At 43.4% G+C, this 19,738-nt stretch overlaps 1 protein-coding gene across 2 annotated transcripts in view; it reads right to left on the bottom strand.

Moving 5' to 3' along the window:
• The window catches only part of clybl (citrate lyase beta like), a 67,873-nt gene that overhangs the window by 24,955 nt on the left and 23,180 nt on the right, over nucleotides 1-19,738 (bottom strand). For both annotated transcript variants that reach the window (XM_017470804.3, XM_017470806.3), the window contains exon 2: nucleotides 85-289. In XM_017470804.3, the coding sequence (XP_017326293.1) occupies nucleotides 85-289 (205 nt within the window). The remainder of the gene's footprint in view (nucleotides 1-84; nucleotides 290-19,738) is intronic.

Here is a 19,738-nt window from a genome sequence, read left to right as displayed (position 1 = left end):
GGGGTGTGTAAAGGATTTGGATTTCGAGTGCCATGGAGTCAGGTGGATGCAGGAATACTGAAGGAAGAACGGTGTAGCGGGTACCTTCTTGTTAAGCGCGACGCCGTCCTCGCAGTCGAGGACGGCACAGTCGACGCTCAGCGAGGTGAGCTTCCTGAGTTTGCGCTCGTCGTTGCCTGGTACGTAGAGGACGGCTCGCCGCGGGATGTATTTCAGAGATGCGCCAGGGGTATGGTGGGCTCGCCAACCTACCTGCTGCCATGCTGCCCCCATCAGCCTCTGGGCTATCCTGTACACACAAACAAAAACAAATGGAAAGATAATCAAAATCAAAATCAATCAAACGGCATATAGTTTTGAACCTTGTTCGTATGAGGTGTGGTACTTGTTTCTAAACTTGTTTCAGTGAAAGCAAGAACAGATGCTATCTGTATCCATGTCCTTCCTTCCGATACGTTGAACACAATGACAAAGTTTGTTTTCCTTTAAGCCCCCCATTCAAGTGGACGAGTGCTGCTGACCCGCGCTTTGAGCGCCTTTATCACCCACAACACCACAGCCAATTGTTCTCCTTTAATACGAATACACAAAGGCTTAACAGCTCTAGCTGCATAAAATCTATTTAGGGTCTCGATGCTCAAAGAGACAGAAACGGTAAGGGATTACAAAGTCCCGGAAAATAACGAGAGTCTGGACAACACAACAAATCCGCACAACACTTTCAGCTAATCACACCTGGAAGCACGGCTCGCTAGCAGCGAACAGTAGCGTTGCTAATCTAAACGGCCAAAGTCCTGCCTTCGAGAGCCAAGATTTCTGTTTCACAGTGCTTACTGCCTAATGAAAAACGCTTCAGCTTTATTACTTCAGCTCCTTCCAACACATTTTATCACACACACCAGTAGTTGCAATCAGGGCGCACACACGTTTTAATTATTTGTTCTTTAGGTCAGGTTGCTCAAACAATTAGCGCTAATGAATGGGCCAAATAATTGGGATCACATATAGCTAATTATAGCTAGGAACAGTACTCGTCTGGCTGTTCCTTCTCATTGCCCTTAGAGGAATAATATCGGTAGATTGTGCTCCTTTTCCATCCAGGGAAAGGGGGGCGTTGTGAGGAAAAGGAAAAAGGTGGACAGGGGAGCAGTGGGCTTTAGATGAAATGGAGGAGGGGGGGGGGGGGGGGGGGGGGGGTAATGTATTCTCCTTTCTCCCTTTGTTGTGTAAAGGAGCTAAAGTCACTTCAATAGGCACTTAATCCCATCCTCCACGCTTACAATTGCCTTCCAGTATCAATCAGGCATAATCTCAACTAAGATGATGCAGCTATACCAAGCAATTAAAAGCAATTCATGTAGTTATGGCTGCAAGCACTTTGCGGGCCCGGGTACACAGAGCCTCTGCAGGGATCCTGAATGCTGTAGTGTTTAAATTTGGGCAGGAACAATACCTCACGTGGGGACGAGGAGGGAATATGCAAAGAAGAATGGGAGGAACTCACTACTGCACGACAGACAAAAGTGCAGAGCACCTATATTAATGGAGTAAAATAAAAATAACGCAAGGTTGGATGAAAGACAGTGGAAAGCAGTGTGTGTGTGTGTGTGTGTGTGTGTGTCGGGAGCTTGACGCCTATATAAAATGTTCACATTCAAAGCACATGGTGAATATTAACAAGACATGTAAGTGAAGGAGAAATAAATTTGTGCTTAAGATGCCGAACAGCGTGATCAAAAAGTTTTCAGGCGGAATAGGGACGTGATGGGAATGCCGGTCATTCAAGATAGCCAATCTAGCGAGAAGACAAGTCTTAATATAAACAAAGTGTTGGAGTCATTATGGTTGGAAGCTACTTTATTGTCGTGTTATAATAAACTCTCACAACCGTGGTTTAAAAAAAAACCACAAAACAAAACTAAAGACTACTGTAATTACCTCTGGAAATTGTATTTTCTACACTATATAGCCATTCTCTGCTGTTCAGTGGGTATTAAGGTTGTATCCTTAATTTCTTACAGGCTGTGATGATTGGTTGGGCTCTTTAAAATCTACCTAGCAAACTGCATTTTAATTGAAAACAAACAAATAAAGAAAAATAGAGAAAAAAAATATATATATATAAAAATCCATCCCTTATCATTGGCATCAGAACAGTGAGGAAAATTAGGGAAAAAAATAAATAAATCAGAAATTAGATTTGAATGATATTTCATGTCATTCTTTGAGATCTAATATAAATGTAATATACTTGGTTAAACTTGGTGTGTTCTCGTGAATGCTTAATTAACCAAAAGGTAGAAGGTTTCCCCCCAGACCATGGCACAACGGTCTCTTCCACTTCCCCGATGGATAAAGGAACAGCGATAAAACCAGCGCGTGTTTAATAGATGACTCGGCAAGTTTTTATTCATGATAATTAAAGGTCATGTGTATGGAATATTAACTGTATCGAATAGTGTGCTCTTACATTATTCAAATCGTCATTCAATGCTTAAATTCATGCTTCTATGGAAAAAGGAAATCCTGCTGATGCCACAGCTCTTCGTATCCGAGAGTCACGGGAGGCAGATTGGCCGTGCTGTCTGCGTGGGAGGGATGGCGTACTCTCTCTGCCCCGTCAATCACAGCTACATAGCCAACCGCGGTCATCTCCGAGCACATGTACGTGAAAGAGAGCGGATAGCGCTTTCCTCGCGGTGCGTTTACACGTCTTGGAGGAAGCACATCCTAGCCTTCGGCGCTCCTTGGCGAGTAGCCGTTGTATGATGTCTTCGAGCTGGATCGTAGCAGGGAATTGTCAGGTGAACAAATTGAAGAGAAAATCCAATGGTTTGAATGACTGCGGTATCACGTTTCGGCTTCTTACAGACCTCAAGGTTCTGACTACTTGTAGACACTCGCGCTACACACCAGACCTCACGAAAGATGTCTGGAAATGGTCATTGTGGTCATTATGCCGCTTGTTTTACGAGTTCACCCTTCTCCTTCGAATTCACGTTTGAGCACGGCGAGTCCGAAAACCCCAATGAAACCGCCCTCTTTAAGCTCACGCGGCGTACGGAGGCGATCGTAGCATGAAAACAAGGAGCTAAAATGGTGGAACGGTCCCGTAATGCGGCATGATGGGATGCCGATTCACAAGTCCTACAGGCTCAAGATTCCGCATTTCACTTTTCACTCCATAGCCGTTTGCCTAAACCTGAGAGAGTGCGCTTCTTCTTGCCATGATCTCCCTTTTTTGTGTGTGTTTTCAGAGCCTGTTCCTGTAAAGATCCAGCGTCTGCTGTTCTTCTAACGTTACCTACGTGTTGCTTCAGTTCAGGTTGACATATAACCTGGATCTTTAGTGCGATGTGCTTACGGGAAGCTCCAGGAAAATGAGTGAACCAGGCTAACCTACCGAGAGAGTCTGACTCTGGAGTGCACACGCAGAGAATGGAAGAAGTACTCTTCCTCCAGAAATAAGTCGAAAGGTCCAACATTCTTTCACTCCCTCTAACAACCCTGTCCAAGCCAAAGCCTTCTCTTTACTGGCTTCTAGCTTACAGAGGGTTTTCATTTATTGCCACGACATACTGTACTGATTTTACGATGCAATACGGACCACAGAATCTAAATTAGCTTAAATGTCAGCTCACTTATAGAACCGCTGTCAAAAGACACATGTGCTTTCAGTCTCGTCGTAGGCGTCATGAATAGTACCATCTTCCGTACAAGTGGTTCTCCGGTGCTGAAGAACATCATCATCATTATATTTTAACTTTATAAAGACTTCAGACTTGCCACTTTGGGCTTTCGAACCTCAATGGATTTGGAAAGACTCGCGACATGTCTTCGACACAAGTGTCGGTAGCTCGTTAAGCGCGTTCCGACGAGTTCAGATGTACACATTTACCGTACGCATTTGCTGATAGGCATGAAATAAAAAAAAAAAATTTAATCAAGCACTAAATGAACGAAATGAAGCAGAATGAGCTTCCCCGAAGCATTTAAGCATTAAAAAAAAATTCATTTCTTCATCTTCAGTACCGGTTTGATCCTGGTCAGGGTTGCAGTGGACCTGGAACCAATCCTGGGAACAACCGGCTCGAGGTAGGAGAAGTCTACAGTGTAGATCGGATGCTAGTCGATCTTTCCTAGAGGGAGTCTTTCATGAGCAATCCACCGATACGCACGTGTTCAGAGTACGAGGAGAAAACTGGAGCTGCGAGATGGCGACATTGTGCTGCCCATAAAACGCCAATAAATTCAATCACTTTAAGTGAGATGTTCACACCGACTTTCAACATCGGCAATTACATCAGCACGCGTCATGCCTTTCGCCGAAGTAGCGACGCTGAACCGAGCTTTCTGCTATTTTTCCTAGCTTTTCTAGCAAGACGTCAGGGCTAACATTAGAATATATTTAATAATAACAGTAGCGTAGTATATCAATAATAATATAAAGCGATTAGCGTCACTGCTTGCGAACACTTGGAGAGGTTCAATACGCAGTGACTCAATCCCACATCTGGCCAACATTCGTCCCTCCTAATAAACTATGATATATACTTAACAATCCCTGAAGTAGGCCTGTAGAGCATTTTTAAATTCCCCCTTGTTGTCCTTTTCATTTATTTACATATTTTACTTGAAAGATCATCATAACACAGGGCAGCATGACTACATTACAGGTTGTAAAGTTACCAGACTGTGCTGCTGTTCTTGGATTTACTGGTCAGGCTTTTAAAGCCTTCTTCTCTTTGGTGCTTTTATATGGCTCTAGACAGAACTGCTTCTCATTATGTTTAAGCCTGGTGTCCCTCTGTATAGCAGAGGGAATCGGACAGGATTCCGGACTCGTCCGACATCGATTCAGCACAGCTCCGTCACCTTCAATCCATGCCGTCCTGTGATCTACAGTCGGCTCCGCTAAGACCTAACGCTAAGACACTGGATTAGAGAGTCTACAGGCAATGGGCCTCGTTTATCAACCTTTTAGTAACGTTGTACGTACTAAAAGGTTCGTCAAGCTTCTCAAGCTTCCTGTCGGATTCACGGGAGTTTCAGAGACGATCTTCTTCGTACTCGCATGTGTACTGTACGTCGATCACCCGTAAAGTGCAAAGCATGTTCCCGACACAGCTCATGCGCATTTAGCGAGCCACAAAAATTTCCAAAACGTGAAGCGCACAGAGGGCTGGAGACACGAACAGACTGGACTGGAGGTTATTCCGACTCACTTCTGTGCCAGAGTTAGCAGTTGAACAGCATCTGAAAAGGTCAAAACCTAGAGATGAATGACAGAAAAGGTGAATTATATGCGAGTTAAGTGAGGCGACAAAGAAAAGGAGAAGAAAACAGACAGACAAATAAATAAATAAATAAATAAATAAATAAATAAATAAATAAATAAAGCTCTACACTGTACCCAGGTGATCATCGACACCAAGCACATCACACAGGGAAACCGCTCTTTTAAGTGTCTCGGCTGATTTTTTGGAAGTGTTGCACAGCATTAAAAAAAAAAAATTAAATTTTACGCTGTAAAAAATTTCATAATTGAAATAAAATTTGAAAAGTAGCTTTGACCCCCCCCCCCCCAAAAAAAGGCATTTGTTTACAGCTTATGGCTACGGGCAAACAGACCTGCCCATCGTCCGTTTATACAGCGGGTTTCCTTTATTTAAAAAAAAAATTCTAGACCTAGTGAACTAGCATGAGAATGTGTTTTCAATAGAGACTACAAAGCACTTCTACAAGCTGCTCCGGATAACGCTTTCTGCTTAATGCTGTAAACATAGCAGAAAAACAAGCCATTTCAGCTTAACAGTATATTCCATATACAAAAGTGCAGCAATCCATACAACATTACAGGATTCGAAGTCGATCACGTCCAGATTCGCGTTAGTCGTCGTCTCATTTGTAAACCTACACACTCGGAAGCATGAGTAGGACACGAACAGGTTTTTTTTGTTGTTGTTGTTGGTGAAATTTTGGAATTTTCATGAATCCTCCTTAAGAGCTATTTAGGAATAAATCCTTTCATATCCAGCTTGATGAATGGTCTTAATCCTCCACAATATTCCTTCCTGCACGTTAACACTAGCAACGGCACATCACCAGTTACGCCAGTTAGCGCCCCCCCACACACACACCCCCCATTCTAGACTGCATTACGTAACAACAGATCAACAGACTCCGATGGCAACCGTAGTTCGGCTACACAGGCTGCCATTATATTATACATTAGACTCCATTAAGGGGGGGCGGAGGGGGTACATCAATCTAAACCATTATGAAATTCAAAAGTATACATTGATGACACTTTGAAAATTGGTTTACTGGACAGTTAATGGCTTGCTCAATTAACGTCTAACGACCACTCTTTCTCAGACTTTATAGACTTTTTTTTTTTTGTTTTGTTCCCAATTTCCCCCCTCTGATTTCTGAACTTCAGCTCTGCTTTTTGAAAGCAGGAAATGGTCATACATGCTTCTGGAAATTCCATGCTGTTTATAATGATCAGAAAGAGAGTGGCTTGCTGGGTCCTCCAATTTCTATAATGTGTGCAATAATGTATAATTTTTGCTGCATTCTCTGTTGTTTTGTGTGCTACACTGACAAGTGAGGCCCATTATTTAAAACATCAGTGAAAGGTGCAGATCTCTACAGACCAAGTTTTGCAAAAATGACAAATATGTGCGATGATTTCATCGTCTTCTGGAAACGGTTTTAAACACTAAAGAAATGCTAAATTTCGTTTAATTTGATCACGAAGAAAGGAGTAAAAAGGTGGAAAATTAATACACTGATCTTCATTAACTGCTTTATCCTGGTCAGGATCATGGTGGATCCAGAGACTATCCTGGGAATACTCTGTGTAAGGCAGGGACACACCACGGACGTGACGCCGGTCCAAAGCTGAGCGTCATGTGGTCACACACTCACACCTAGGGCCAATTTAGCAAAACCAACTGACACACCGGCATGTTTTTGGAGGTGGGAAGAAAGCACAGAATTCGCAGGAAGCCCGTACGGAACATGTGGAGAACATGTAAAAGTTCACAAAGACATTAAACCCAAGCTCAGGATCGAACCGGGGACCCTGGAGCTAAGAAGAGACAACGCTGTTCACGGTGCTAAAATGTCACCTCAGGTGGAAAAATAAACAAAATAAACACGGTACATTAGGATACAAATCAGAAACAACGCAATTATGAAATTTTCTCCTGTCTACTGTATGTGACTTAGATAGCATTTATTTTTTTTCAAAATTTTTATTATTTCTTCAATACAAATATATTGTGCAGGCAGACTAGTTTTGGCTATTTGGCCTAAAATGAGAAGAATACAATTCAATATCAGTAACACACTATGCCAAAATTGAAAGAAATTCTAGAAATGATGAGGAAGAAGGTGATTGAAATACGTCAGTCTGGGTTACAAAGCTATTTCAAAGGCTCTGGGACTCCAAAGAACCACAGCGAGAGACGTTATCTCCAAACGAGGAAAAAACAAAACAAAACAAAACAAAAAAAACCTTGGCACAGTAGTGAACCTTCCCAGAAGTGTCCGACCTTCCAAAATTCCTCCAAGAGCACAGCGATGACTCATACAGGAAGTCACAAGAGAGCCAAGGACAACATCAGAGGACCTACAGGACTCTCCTGCATCAATGAAGGTCACTGCTCATGACTCGACTATCAGAAAGACACTGGGCAAAAACGGCTCCATGGAAGAGAGGCGAGGTGAAAACAGCTGCTGACCCAGAAGAACATTAAGACTCGTCTGGATTTTGCCAAAACACACCGTGATGATCCTCACACCTTTCGGGAGAACGTTCTGTGGACTGATGAGTCGAAAGTGGAACTGTTTGGAAGACAGGAGTCCTGTCACATCTGGCGTAAACCAAACACAGAATTCCACAAAAAGAGCATCACACCTACGGTCCAGCATGGTGGAGGCAGTGTGATGGTGTGGGGATGCTTTGCTGCTTCAGGGTCTGGGCAACTTGCGGTAATTAAGAGAAAGATGAATTCTGCTCTCTACCAGAAAATCCTAACGGAGATTGTCCGGTCTTCAGTCCGTAAGATGAAACTCAAGCGTAACTGGATTATGCAGCAAGACACCGATCCAAAGCGCAGGAGTGCGTCCTAGTCCTAGAAGTACGTGAAAGACCGATCTCCAGTTATCGGAAGCGTTTCGTTGCAGTCATTGCTGCTGAAGGTGGAACAACTAGATTTTAGGTTTTAGGAGGGAAATGAGTTTTTTCACATTGCCGATAGGTGTTGGATAACTTTTTGTGCTTCAACAAAATAAATAAATAAATAAATAAATAAATAAATAAATAAAATCTGTATTGTGTGTTCACTCAGGTTGCCTTTGTTTTATGTTCTATTTCGTTTGATGATCTAAAACTATTAAGCATGAGATATAAACAAAAACAGAAGAAATCAGGATGTACCCCCTCTGCTCCAGGGGGCGCTGTATCATGGCCGGCCCTGCGCTCTGACCCCAACTTCCTAACATGCTGGGGTATGTGAAAAAAGAATTTCATTATGCTGTAGTATATGTGTGATCAATAGAGACTCATTATGATTTTACTTTTAAACAGCAGAATGTTTTCAATCAGTTTATAATTAGCCATGGATTATGTAGAAAGAGTTACTATAGAAACGATGGCGTGTTAGAACGAGGGCGTCGAGATAAACCTGTCGTTCGAATTACATCCAGCACAACTGACAGAAAATGAAATCAACACCTTCTGACCAATCAGATTCAAGAATTCAGTAACGCTGTTTGAGATTTATTTATTTATTTATTTATTTTACTCTACGTCCAAATTAACAAAGTTTAAAATCAACATTTAAATTTTGGTAAAAATTCACAGTTGTCCAAACTTACCATTTTATTTCTCTCGAGCATTCCAAGGCTTTGGCAGCACCAATAGCATTAGTTTCAGTGGCATTATAACTGAATTTAAACCGATCTCCGAGCCGCACGAGTCTTACAGTGTGGGACTGGTCTTGCTGCACTTCCTGTCGTGAACGAAACTGTACCTTTCGAAATGTTCACGCTTCCGACCTGCTATCAGATAGATTTCGAATCACTACTGCTGCTGCGATGGACCGGTCTCCCGTTCAGCGTGCATTCCTGCCTCGTGTGGCAAGTATTCCCGGGATAGCCTCTGGATTTACGGAGGCCCTGACCGGGATAAAGAGCTTACTGAAGATGAAGGAACGAATGCTTGTTGCTGTTCATGAATGATGATACTGTTTCGGGGAGAAAGACGAGCCAGTGCAATAAATCCTCACTAGGTTCTACGAGGCAAAAAAGGAAAACATGTATTTACAGACCTTAAAGTCCCCATGAAATCAAAACGGAAGTTTCTAGTATGAACGTGTTGGCCTCGAGGTTATCTAGAAGCCAGCGTGCGCCGAAAAACTTGCATTAAGAGGATATAATCATAAAAAAAAAAAAAAAAACCCAAACGAAACCCACCCTTCTCTCTACCCCCGATACGGATCAACAGTTTTGATGACATCATTCTGCACTTCAGCGTCTCGTCTGATTTTCTGTCCAATCAAACGCTCTCTAGAATGTACAGCGTATGCCATAGTCCAGGCTGTGAGGAAAGCTAAACACTATTGGCTATATAAAAAGGGAGAGGAGCCACGTGATTTGTCCCGCCCCGACTTCCTGTTTCAGTGGAAATGACGGCAACGCATGGAATAACGCTGCGCGTTTCAAGGCGCTTCGCAGGGACTTTAATTACAGAAAATATAACCAAAATAAAAGTCTTTCACATACGTTTGATTAACTGTAATGCTTTTGTATCGATCAGTAAATTATTTAAATTCAAAACGGGGCTATTTTCTGAATCGTCTGCCTCTAATGGCATATTTAATATGATTTGAAAAGTCAGTATAACTTATTTATTTATTTATTTATTTATTTATTTATTCATTCATTCATTCATTCAATTCGTTCTTGCCATAGTTCCATGGAGAAATCTGCTGCTCATTTTGTGACTCTTTTCCCCTTTGACTTATATAAAAGACTAAATCAACGGCAGGCCTCTCGATTTGCAAGTGTTTCTAGCGTCTGGCAAGGAGGCAGTAGCGATACCGAAAACGCACAACATTTCGAATTTAAAACGCACAACATTTCGAGTTTCTACTCTGCGGCAAACGCCATCTTTTTAACATGCAAGATTTTTCTAAAGATCGTGCTTGAGCTTTTAAATGAATTCTGAAGCGATGAAGCAGGAGAGAAAGAAAAAAAAAAAAATCAATGCTGTGATGCATAAACATGAAATAAAGTGGGGGAGGGGGGGAAGAGAAGAAAAAACAAAAAAACGAAAACGAGTCGACGTTATCGATATTCATTCCGTTCGCATGCCGTATCCATGACGTGGCCTCGCACTTCCACGCAGAACAGCATTAAAACAATCCCAATAAAAAGCTGTTTCTTGGTATGGGAGCTCACTTGGTTTTGAGCCTGAAGACAAGATCTATACCCCCCCCCCAAAAAAAAAAAAAACATAATTAAAACACTGAGGGACACTGAGGATGTTCAGACTGAAACAATTCATGCCTTCTTGTCACTCACCCCCTCCTGTGTCTCTCATGCCTCTGTGTCTGTCTCTCTATCTTTCTCCCTGACTGTAGCCGAGAAGAATCTGATCCTCTTTAAACAGGATCAGCTGGTGGCTGGTGACCCTGGCAGCAGCGATGTAGAAGTGGGCTAGGCCGTGCCTTTTCCCGCCTCTCCGGCGCGCGCCTCATTAGGGTGGATTTTACGCCCTAATCTGCGCAATAAGGATGAAGTCATAGCAGTTATCTGTGCTGGCCAATTCATCTCACTATAATCTCTTCTCCTACTACAGCCCTGTTCTCTTGTTCTTTTCTCCTCTCTGTAGCATCACACACAATGCTCGACAAGCCTAAAGTCTGAGCTCTCCCTACAAACCCACAAAGCATGGCCGCACCAAACGTCACAAATCTCTGGCCACGAAAACCACGGAGGAAACGGAATATTAAACTCCGCCAGGCGAGGCGTTTTCCGAATCGCGACGGTCTTAGCAACCCCGGTTCCTCTTCTCCGGCAAGATCAAGAGTGAATATTTTCCCCTTAATATTCTCTTTAGAAATAAATCGAAGGAGGAACTTAAAAGGAGGAGAACAAGTGTTGGGAGTGGGGAGGGCGTCAGGGTTAGCTTTTAACTTAGCATTTTTATTGACTCCGGGAAAACAAAATAAGAGAGTCTCGCTAAGAGCGTGCACTCGGCAATAGCCATTCAGGCCTTTGGAGGCCCATTGTAGCGCTTTGAAGGGCCTGAAAGGAAACCCCACTGGTGGAAATCCAGTGGAACATCTCCACAACAGAGCACAACTGTTCCCTTCTGCATGAATGGGAGGCAGATAAAAGACGAGATGGACTTCTAAAGTACAGCCAAAAACAAAGGCAACAAAAGTGCTGATCATGAGGGAATGACACAACTCGCTGCAAAAGAAAAAGAGACGCGAGACAATGGCACTCACAGCCAAGTGACACACTGAAGAATCGAAAAATCTACACAAGAAGAGTCCCCCTCCCTCCACCACACATAACCAAAAAAAAAAAAGATAGTAGTGGATTTTTACAGAGTCGAACTTCTTCATAAAAAGGGTTGATATGCGCTAAAAATATGGAAGACTGCGAAAGAGAGAAGGTTGCTAAAGATCTAAACAAACCCAAATTTTCAGAGTGATCTGAAGACACTCAGGACGACCGGCTTGAAGAGGCTGAAAGAAAGCAAGGCAGGCTGGGTAAGACGGAGCGGAAACGTGCTCCTGTCCCGACCGAAGCTGGAAAAGGTGACGGCGGATCACCGCGAACCCCACACACAAGCGGCGCACCAGTGGCACCACTCGACACCCACTTCTCCCTCCTGTTTTCTTCTTCAGCCCTACTTCTCAAGTACCTCTTTGTGCGCTCGCACAATTAGCTCCTAAACCCTCGAGTAACATTTCCCCACCTCTTCACTCCTCAATTCAACACGTGCTTGACTCTTCAAGAGACTTTCGCCTTTATCCGGCTCAGGCACGCATCTCGAGTGCGAATGGAGCTTCGATTGTAATTATTAATCGTGGGCCTTTGATTATTATTCTCCTGGAGCATGGAGAATGCCTCCCATCGCTGGGTTCTGAAATCACCGCTTACTGGAGTCGCTGTGCGTCGGCCATTCTAATGCGTGGAGGGGCTTCGTTTACAGTTAAATCATGCCACCTCGGAGAAGGAGAGCACATGAGGAGGTGCAGGGGAGCGAAGAAAAAGGGGAGAGATTTGTTTGACATGTTTTTATAAAACCTCTCCAAATGATGGCCCCCACCCCCCCACCCCACACCCCACACGTGCAGACATTTGCATGCCCCAGAACACACTCGCACAGATTAAACAGTGATATGCATACAGAGAGCGTTCAGAGATCATTTGATTTCTAGCCAAATAAGTGCACGCTGGATTGGTGCTTCTGTTTCTAAAGCAGGAAATGTTGAAAGGGGGGGCCAAAACTAACGAGCGCAGATAAAAGGAGTCATTTACAAAACACGAATAACGAATCGTTGCTTTCCACCTTTCCATGGTTCCACACGGTGCCGAATGCCAGCATAGCGGATGATGATTATCGGATACATGCTCATCCACGTGATAATTAAACTAACATGTAATTCCTCATTTACAGTGCGTTACCCCAGGAGTCCAACGCCTGCCATGTGACACGAATGAAATGAACGTAAATCCAATTATCTTTCCTTAATAACGTAATGACGGATACTAAACACTCACAATTACGATCAGACTCCCAAACCCAAACCCGAAGATGCTTTGTTCTCGACCGTCTCGCGGCAAACCTTCATCATTTGGAGATGTGTTCGAAAAAAAATACCATCCCCGGGTGCGGGAGTATCCTAACTCGTGACTCCCAGGCTACAGCACACGGCAAAAAGGGCCCGTCAGGCTGTTGAGTTAAAGGCTATAACGCGCCCCGAGCCGTGAGAGGCGGTCGTTTTTTAACCCTCTCTTTCTTTCCTCCCTCACCATGGCTGATAAATGGACCGACGCTGTAATTGATTAGCGAGAAGTTGACCAGAGGATTAAACCAGAGCAGAGGAGTTCAGCGCTAATAGTGACCTCTTGACATTAGTAGCCCGGCGTAAAACGTTAAAAGATAGCCCGCAGCCAGATCGCCACTAAAGCGAAAGAGGCCGGGCCGTTCTCGGGAGCCGTACGCATCTTCCGGTCCTTTCCGCCTCGGTGACGCGGTCGGTTAAACTGACGGGAGCCGTTATGGACGCAGCTCGTCAGCTCAACTAAAAACAAAACAAGCTGTAAAAAAAGCAAACAACAGGCGTATGACTGCATTCTCTCAGCTTCTCCAAATCGTAGCCCAGGTGCCGGGCTTGTTCTGTGCACGTACGATCGTGAGTAGCTTTTCCACCGCCCAAGTTCAACCCATGAGGCAACACGGCTTGTTCGGGGATGAGGCGGGAAAAAAAAAGAAGAAAAAAGAAAAAAAAAGGACACGCCAGTCCCCTCGAGAAACGATAATACGGCTCTTCTTTTTCCATCAGGCCTGCTACACAAAAAGAAGCACCTCACCATGTTCTCCCATCATTATTCCACACATTATTAATTAGCCCATGTTGCCTTGTCTATAGTTACAAGCCAATGTGATCACCGGCTCCTGATGTTAGGAGAAAAACGTCCTCGCAGTGGACAGCAGGAGAAGTGTAGAGTAGAACAACAAGCAACGAGAGAGCAAGAGAGAGAGAGAGAGAGAGAGAGGGAGAGAGGGAGAGAGAAAGGTGACTAAATAATAAATAAATAATAAAAAAATAAATAAACATAGGCCATTAGTAAGAGTACTGCTCCAATGGAATTATTTAAGAGTCACCATCACAGAGCTGCGCAATGTGCAGGGTGGCCGGGGGACAGATGGAGACTGCATCTGGGAGAGGAAACCTTTTGCCACAGCACCGCGCTTGATGAGCCACAGCGTTTTATTTATTTCATGCAAATAGATCCAGGCTTTAAACGAACCTGACAGCAGGGTTGCGAGGTGTCCGGTGTTTGGAAGGCCTGAGCGTTTTCGCCCTGCTTTTAGGAGACTTTGTAGCGTCCTGCAGTGCACAACCACACAGACGCTTGTACCGTCGGGGGATTTTGGAGCCGAAATAGCCTTCCTTTACAACTTGGAGGAACCGTCGTCTTCTTGCGCACGAGTTTTCTACCCGGCATCTCCGAAATTGACTTCAAAATCTCTTCCTCGCATTCGTGCCCTTTTCGTTACGTTTATAAGCTGGTTCCGGTACATAAACTGACAACGTGTTGGAAATCAGTGTGCCTTATTTAGTAAAAAAAAAAAAACCCAAACAAACAAAAAAAAAAATCCAACCAGTTCAGGCATCTGAAGCAGGACGGAAAGGGAGAACGGAATCGCTGGGACGGTCCAGGTTAAGACGACGCACTTACTGATTGCTTCTGCCTGAGACAAACACGCAGGACAATCGCTTAGCGGTCAGTCTGATTCGAGTTGGGTCGTTAGTGCTGGTTTAACAGTGGTGGGGAAGGAAGGAGGGTGACCTGGTCTATAGAGATTACTGATTAAGAGAGCTGACTGATTAGCGTTTGTTTTAGACAGCAGCGACTAAGATTGACGGGAAACCACTGGGAGCTTTACTAGCCTCTAGCCAGCAACCACCATCATGCACACACACACACTCACACACTCAAAGGAATGTATACGTACGACATAGTGTGTGTGTGTGTGTGTGTGTGTGTGTGTGGGGGGGGGTGATAAATAAATAAAAAATGTATGTTTTATGAGGTCATGCAGACAGTTTCAGGCAGCGAGCGTGTTGGAGAAGCTTTTCGGACTGCAAGCCAAGCTCAACCGATTTGGTCGAAGTCCAGAGAGATTTCATCATCAACACTCCTCCTCTTTATCATTCTCCATCTTTCCAACACACAAGCGGTGTTCTACGGTATTTCTCCTGCACAGGCAGAGCAAACTGGGAGCTGCTGAAGACGTACACATCCTACTCGGGGAGCAGTTTAAAAACAATACAATGTCAAGGGGGGGGGGGGGGGGGGTGTAGATAGATAAATAAATACATAAATAAATAAATAAATAAATAAATAAATAAATACGCACCATGGATGTTATGCCAAAACAGTCGTCTATTCTTTATTAGTGCTGACAATTCAACAGCTTATTTGGTGCTTCAGGGCTTCGTTTTTCATCTACGGCCTGTTGTAACATTAAGACGTCAGAGCGCTTTTCTGTCAGAGGCACGCTGTCGGACAGAAAGATGGATTGTTTCGCTGCACCAGAGGTGGCCGAGGCCCAGGAGAGGGAGAATATGTTTCAAGCAGACTTTGGCTATAGTATTCAGGAGAGCAAAGTGAAACAGGGTGTAGTAGCAGAGCAGAAGGAACACACACACACACACACACACACACGACCACAAACTGCCATTTTTGGACCAACACTGCACCCACTGAAGACAGATGGGTCGGGTGGAAACATGGGTAGGATATCCAAACAGGCCTTTGGATTTGCTCAGAAAGACAACATGCTCGTTTGATTTCCGCTCCAAACAGCATGTTTATGTGACCAAGCACTCCATTTTTTTTTTTTTTTTTTTTTTGACACAGTTCCCTTCCTAATCCTAGTTACATCCCAAAAGCTGCTGTCCAATGGCCTGGTTAGTGCGACATGCCCTCCAGTGGTATAATGTAGGCACTGCACAAACAGGTACTGATCACATCCTGGCATGAAAAAAATAAAAATAAAAAAAAAATTTAGTGGATAAAAATGTCTCAGTCCAGTGTTGGGAAACATATAGAATACGATAGATAGATAGATAGATAGAATACGCTAGATAGATCGATAGATAGGAACACAAATGTTAAATAGACCTTAAATATAGAGAGGGTGGGTGAGACAGAAACGTTTAACCGAGCTAGATAGAAATGTTTCAGTGAGTGACCTCAATACAATCTCACGTAGGCAGAAAATGTCTGATCTACATTAGAGGAGTCTCTTTTGTAGGTGCACAGGGACCAATCATGGCTTCCTAACACACTGTGAGCCCAAAAAAAGACACGTCTTTGGTCTCTGGCATGCATGAACAAAACTGCCAATGACCTGAGGGCAGATCTGGCCATTCACAGCACCAGGTGGGTCTCAGCTTTTCTCATGCATAAGCATTTCTACCAGACATATAATAATACCAATAATAATAATAATAATAATAATAATAATAATAATAATAATAATAATAATAATAATAATAGGAAGCTCATCAAAAGAGCACTAGCAATCATAAAAAGCGTGAGAAGAGGTGAGATTCGGTGGTGGTTCTTCATCAGGCCAGCTGCAGATATGTTTATGATGTGACAGATCAGGCACCACAAATGATTTGACATTGAAAGAAAAAAAATCTTTGAATCTTGAAAGGAGACTAGTAATCTCAAAGCTTGAATGACCTTTATATAGCATTTTTATTCCCGCCAGAGTGAGTGAGTGAGTGAGTGAGTGAGACACCCTGCAGAGGCAGTAGTAGCTGTAGAGCAGTCACGGCTGCCCCACCTCCTCCAGCTTGGCCCAAATCCTTTAATTAATACTGGCTTAGGGCCGATTGCTCCTGACACTACGGGGAGTTTCCTGAGGCCCAACCTACACAGCCCCACAACATGGGCACTAAATCTACCTACCCAGACACACACACACACACACACACAAATACATGCATACACACCCTTGTGTGAGGGCAGTAATTAAAAGCCAACATTCTCTTTGCTATGATCTCGAACAGGCTTTGGTCTGGTCTGTTAAAAGGAACATTTGGAGCAAAACACATAAGGTACCTGCAGCACTTATGATTTCATTCTTAAAGTCACTCTCAGTAAATAAATAAATAAATAAATAAATAAATAAATAAATAAATACACACACAACTGACATCATGGCACGGGTTTAAAAAATGTGTACACCAGAGGGTTTACAGCTGGAGACGGGATCTACTGAAAAATGAAGCTTCACACCATTAACATCACCGTAAAAAAAAAAAGAAAGAAAAAAAACCCCAAAACCTTTTATATATATTAAAAATGCTAATAAAAACAAAGAGGATTAATCTGTAAATGTACTTTGACTTGTATTTAAACAAAAAAAGTATAAATACAAGGTATTTGATGTTTTATCTAATCAACTGCGTAGTTTTTTTTTTTTTTTAAGGTAAATGTTGATTTTGAAAGTGATGCATGCAACACGTTCCAAAAAAGTTGGGACAGGGGCGGTTTGGGACTAATAGCGATGTGAGAAGTTGAAATAAGAAGGTGACGTAGGGTTGGCAGTTCGATTCCCAGCCCACATACTGAAGTGTCCATGGGCACGACACTGAACCCCAAGTTGCTCCCGATGGCACGTTAGCGCCTTGCATGGCAGCTCTGCTACCATTGGTGTGTGAATGGGTGAATGAGACACAGTGTAACGCGCTTTGGATAAAAGCGATATACAAGTGGAGACCATTTACCATTCAAATCCCACCGGAGATTTTCTATGGGGTTCAAGTCAGGTGAATGTGATGGCCCTGTACAATCTTCCAGGACGACTTCTGCGATCAAGCCTTGGTGGGATTTGAGGTATGGTGGAAGGTCCAATGACGCCCAAGCATCAGCTTCCTCACAGATGGCATGACATTTTTTCCTAGGATTTCCCGATACTTCAATTTATCCATCTCGCCTTCCACACACTGCAAGTTTCCATGCCAGAGGATGCAAAGCAGCCCCAGAACATCACCGAGCCCCCACCATGCTCGACTGTGGACAGAGTGTTCTTTCTTCTTTCTTCATTCTTCTTCCTCCAGACGTACCGCTGATCCGCCGTGCCGAAAAGTTCCAGTTTTGTTTCATCGCTCCACAGAACAGAATCACAAAACTTCTGTGGCTCATTTATATGATTTTGAGCGACTTGAGCTTTTGGGTCAGTAGCGGTGTACGTCTTGGAGTTCTGGCATGGAAACCTTCTGCGTTTAGTACGCGCCTTACTGTGCTCAACCGACACCTCTGTATTGTATTGCTGCAGGTCTTTTGCAGTCACTCGAGGGTTTTTCACAACCTGCCTTCTCACAAGTCTGCTTGCAGCCGTCGATATCTTCCCTTTTCTGCCCCGTCCAGGTATTTCATGTATTTACTACCCCGAGCCAGTTCAGGTATTCCATGTGTTCCAGCTCAAACACACCTGCTGCAACTAATGAAGCCCTTGATTAATTGCATCAGGTGTGCTTGAGACAACACCTGTTTTGCATATTTGTGCTGCTGTGAGGGATTCTATTCAGGGAGGGTGAATCATTTTGAGACTGGAGAAATCATAAGTTGCATTTTCAGTTGAATTTGTGGAAACCACTTTTAGCATTTGTTGTGTTGAACTATTTCAACCGCTTTTGCTTCATTTGTTCATCGCAAACAGCTGAAAGTCTGTCAATTTTGACAATGAGCCTGATTTGCAACGGGGGATTGAATAATTTTGATTGCAACTGCACATGGGACAATAGCAGCCAATTTTGCCTGAACCACTTGTGGATTGTGGGAATTAAGGCCCACAAGCGGAATGTTTTCTCTCAGTAACTCTCAGGTAGCAGACCTTAATAACCAACATCCATCACCGGAGCATTTGACCCAGGGCGATGTAGTGAGCTGTGGTGAGGTAAGTACAGGATGGAGCACAACAGCGCAGGACGCGCCACATAGAGCGAACACATGTGTCAGACACCCAGTGTAACGCGGTGTGCCGGCTAATCATTCCAACATGCAGCCACTGCATCCGATAGCAAGCATTCCTCCTGCCACTGCCGTTTACATACCTCCAATCACAAAGAGGGCTAATATAATCAGAACTATTTCCTATGTGTGTGTTTGCAGAGTGATTGTTCATGCTTATTTATTTATTTATTTTTTTAAATGTTTGGCAGAACCGTATCTTATTTCCATGCAGTTCTCAAAGGTAAACTATGCGACTGTTTATTGTGGATACATGAATAAAGCGAACAGTTCCTCTGCTGTTAATTAACAGCCAGCCTCTGATGCGATTTGAAATTAAAATTCAAAATCAATCCAGAAAAAGATAGACAAACAACGTAGTGATCAAATTAGAGAGAGAGAGAGAGAGAGAGAGAGAGAGAGAGAGAGAGAGAGAGAGAGAGAGTCTGAGGTGGGGAGGGCAGCTTGTTTGCTTCCTTGCCTCTGGCTAATAAACAGAGTAAAGTGAATGCAAATAACAGGACCAACACCTACAAACAGTGAACTGCCAACTTTACGGTAGAAATGGAGCAGAAATCAGCCCTTAAACATGCTCACCCTCAGGAGAAATGCCCATATCCAAACATTTCTTTAAAACAAACTGTCAATAGATTAACTAAAAAACCCAACACCATTGAGCATGTGGAAAACAGGAATAAGATTACTTTCAGCTGTTCTGGAAAAGCTTTATTTTAAAATGTGCTAAACCAGTTAACAACAGGAGTTATTTTGAGTTAGCGTTCATATGATTTTAACTAACCGAGTGATTCTACCGGTAGAAACTATAGACCTATACTTTCTCCCTTATCCTGTAGCCTGCTTCCACCGAGCAGTCTCTCCTCTGAAGTGACAGCTTTGTAAGCCATACCACATTATACACAGTGGGCAGTTATGATTGGGTTACATC

Source organism: Ictalurus punctatus, chromosome 6 (assembly GCF_001660625.3).
Source record: "Ictalurus punctatus breed USDA103 chromosome 6, Coco_2.0, whole genome shotgun sequence".
Classification (NCBI taxonomy): Eukaryota; Metazoa; Chordata; class Actinopteri; order Siluriformes; family Ictaluridae; genus Ictalurus; species Ictalurus punctatus.
Note: the sequence above shows the minus strand (reverse complement) of the source record. Positions and strands in the feature narration are given on the sequence as shown.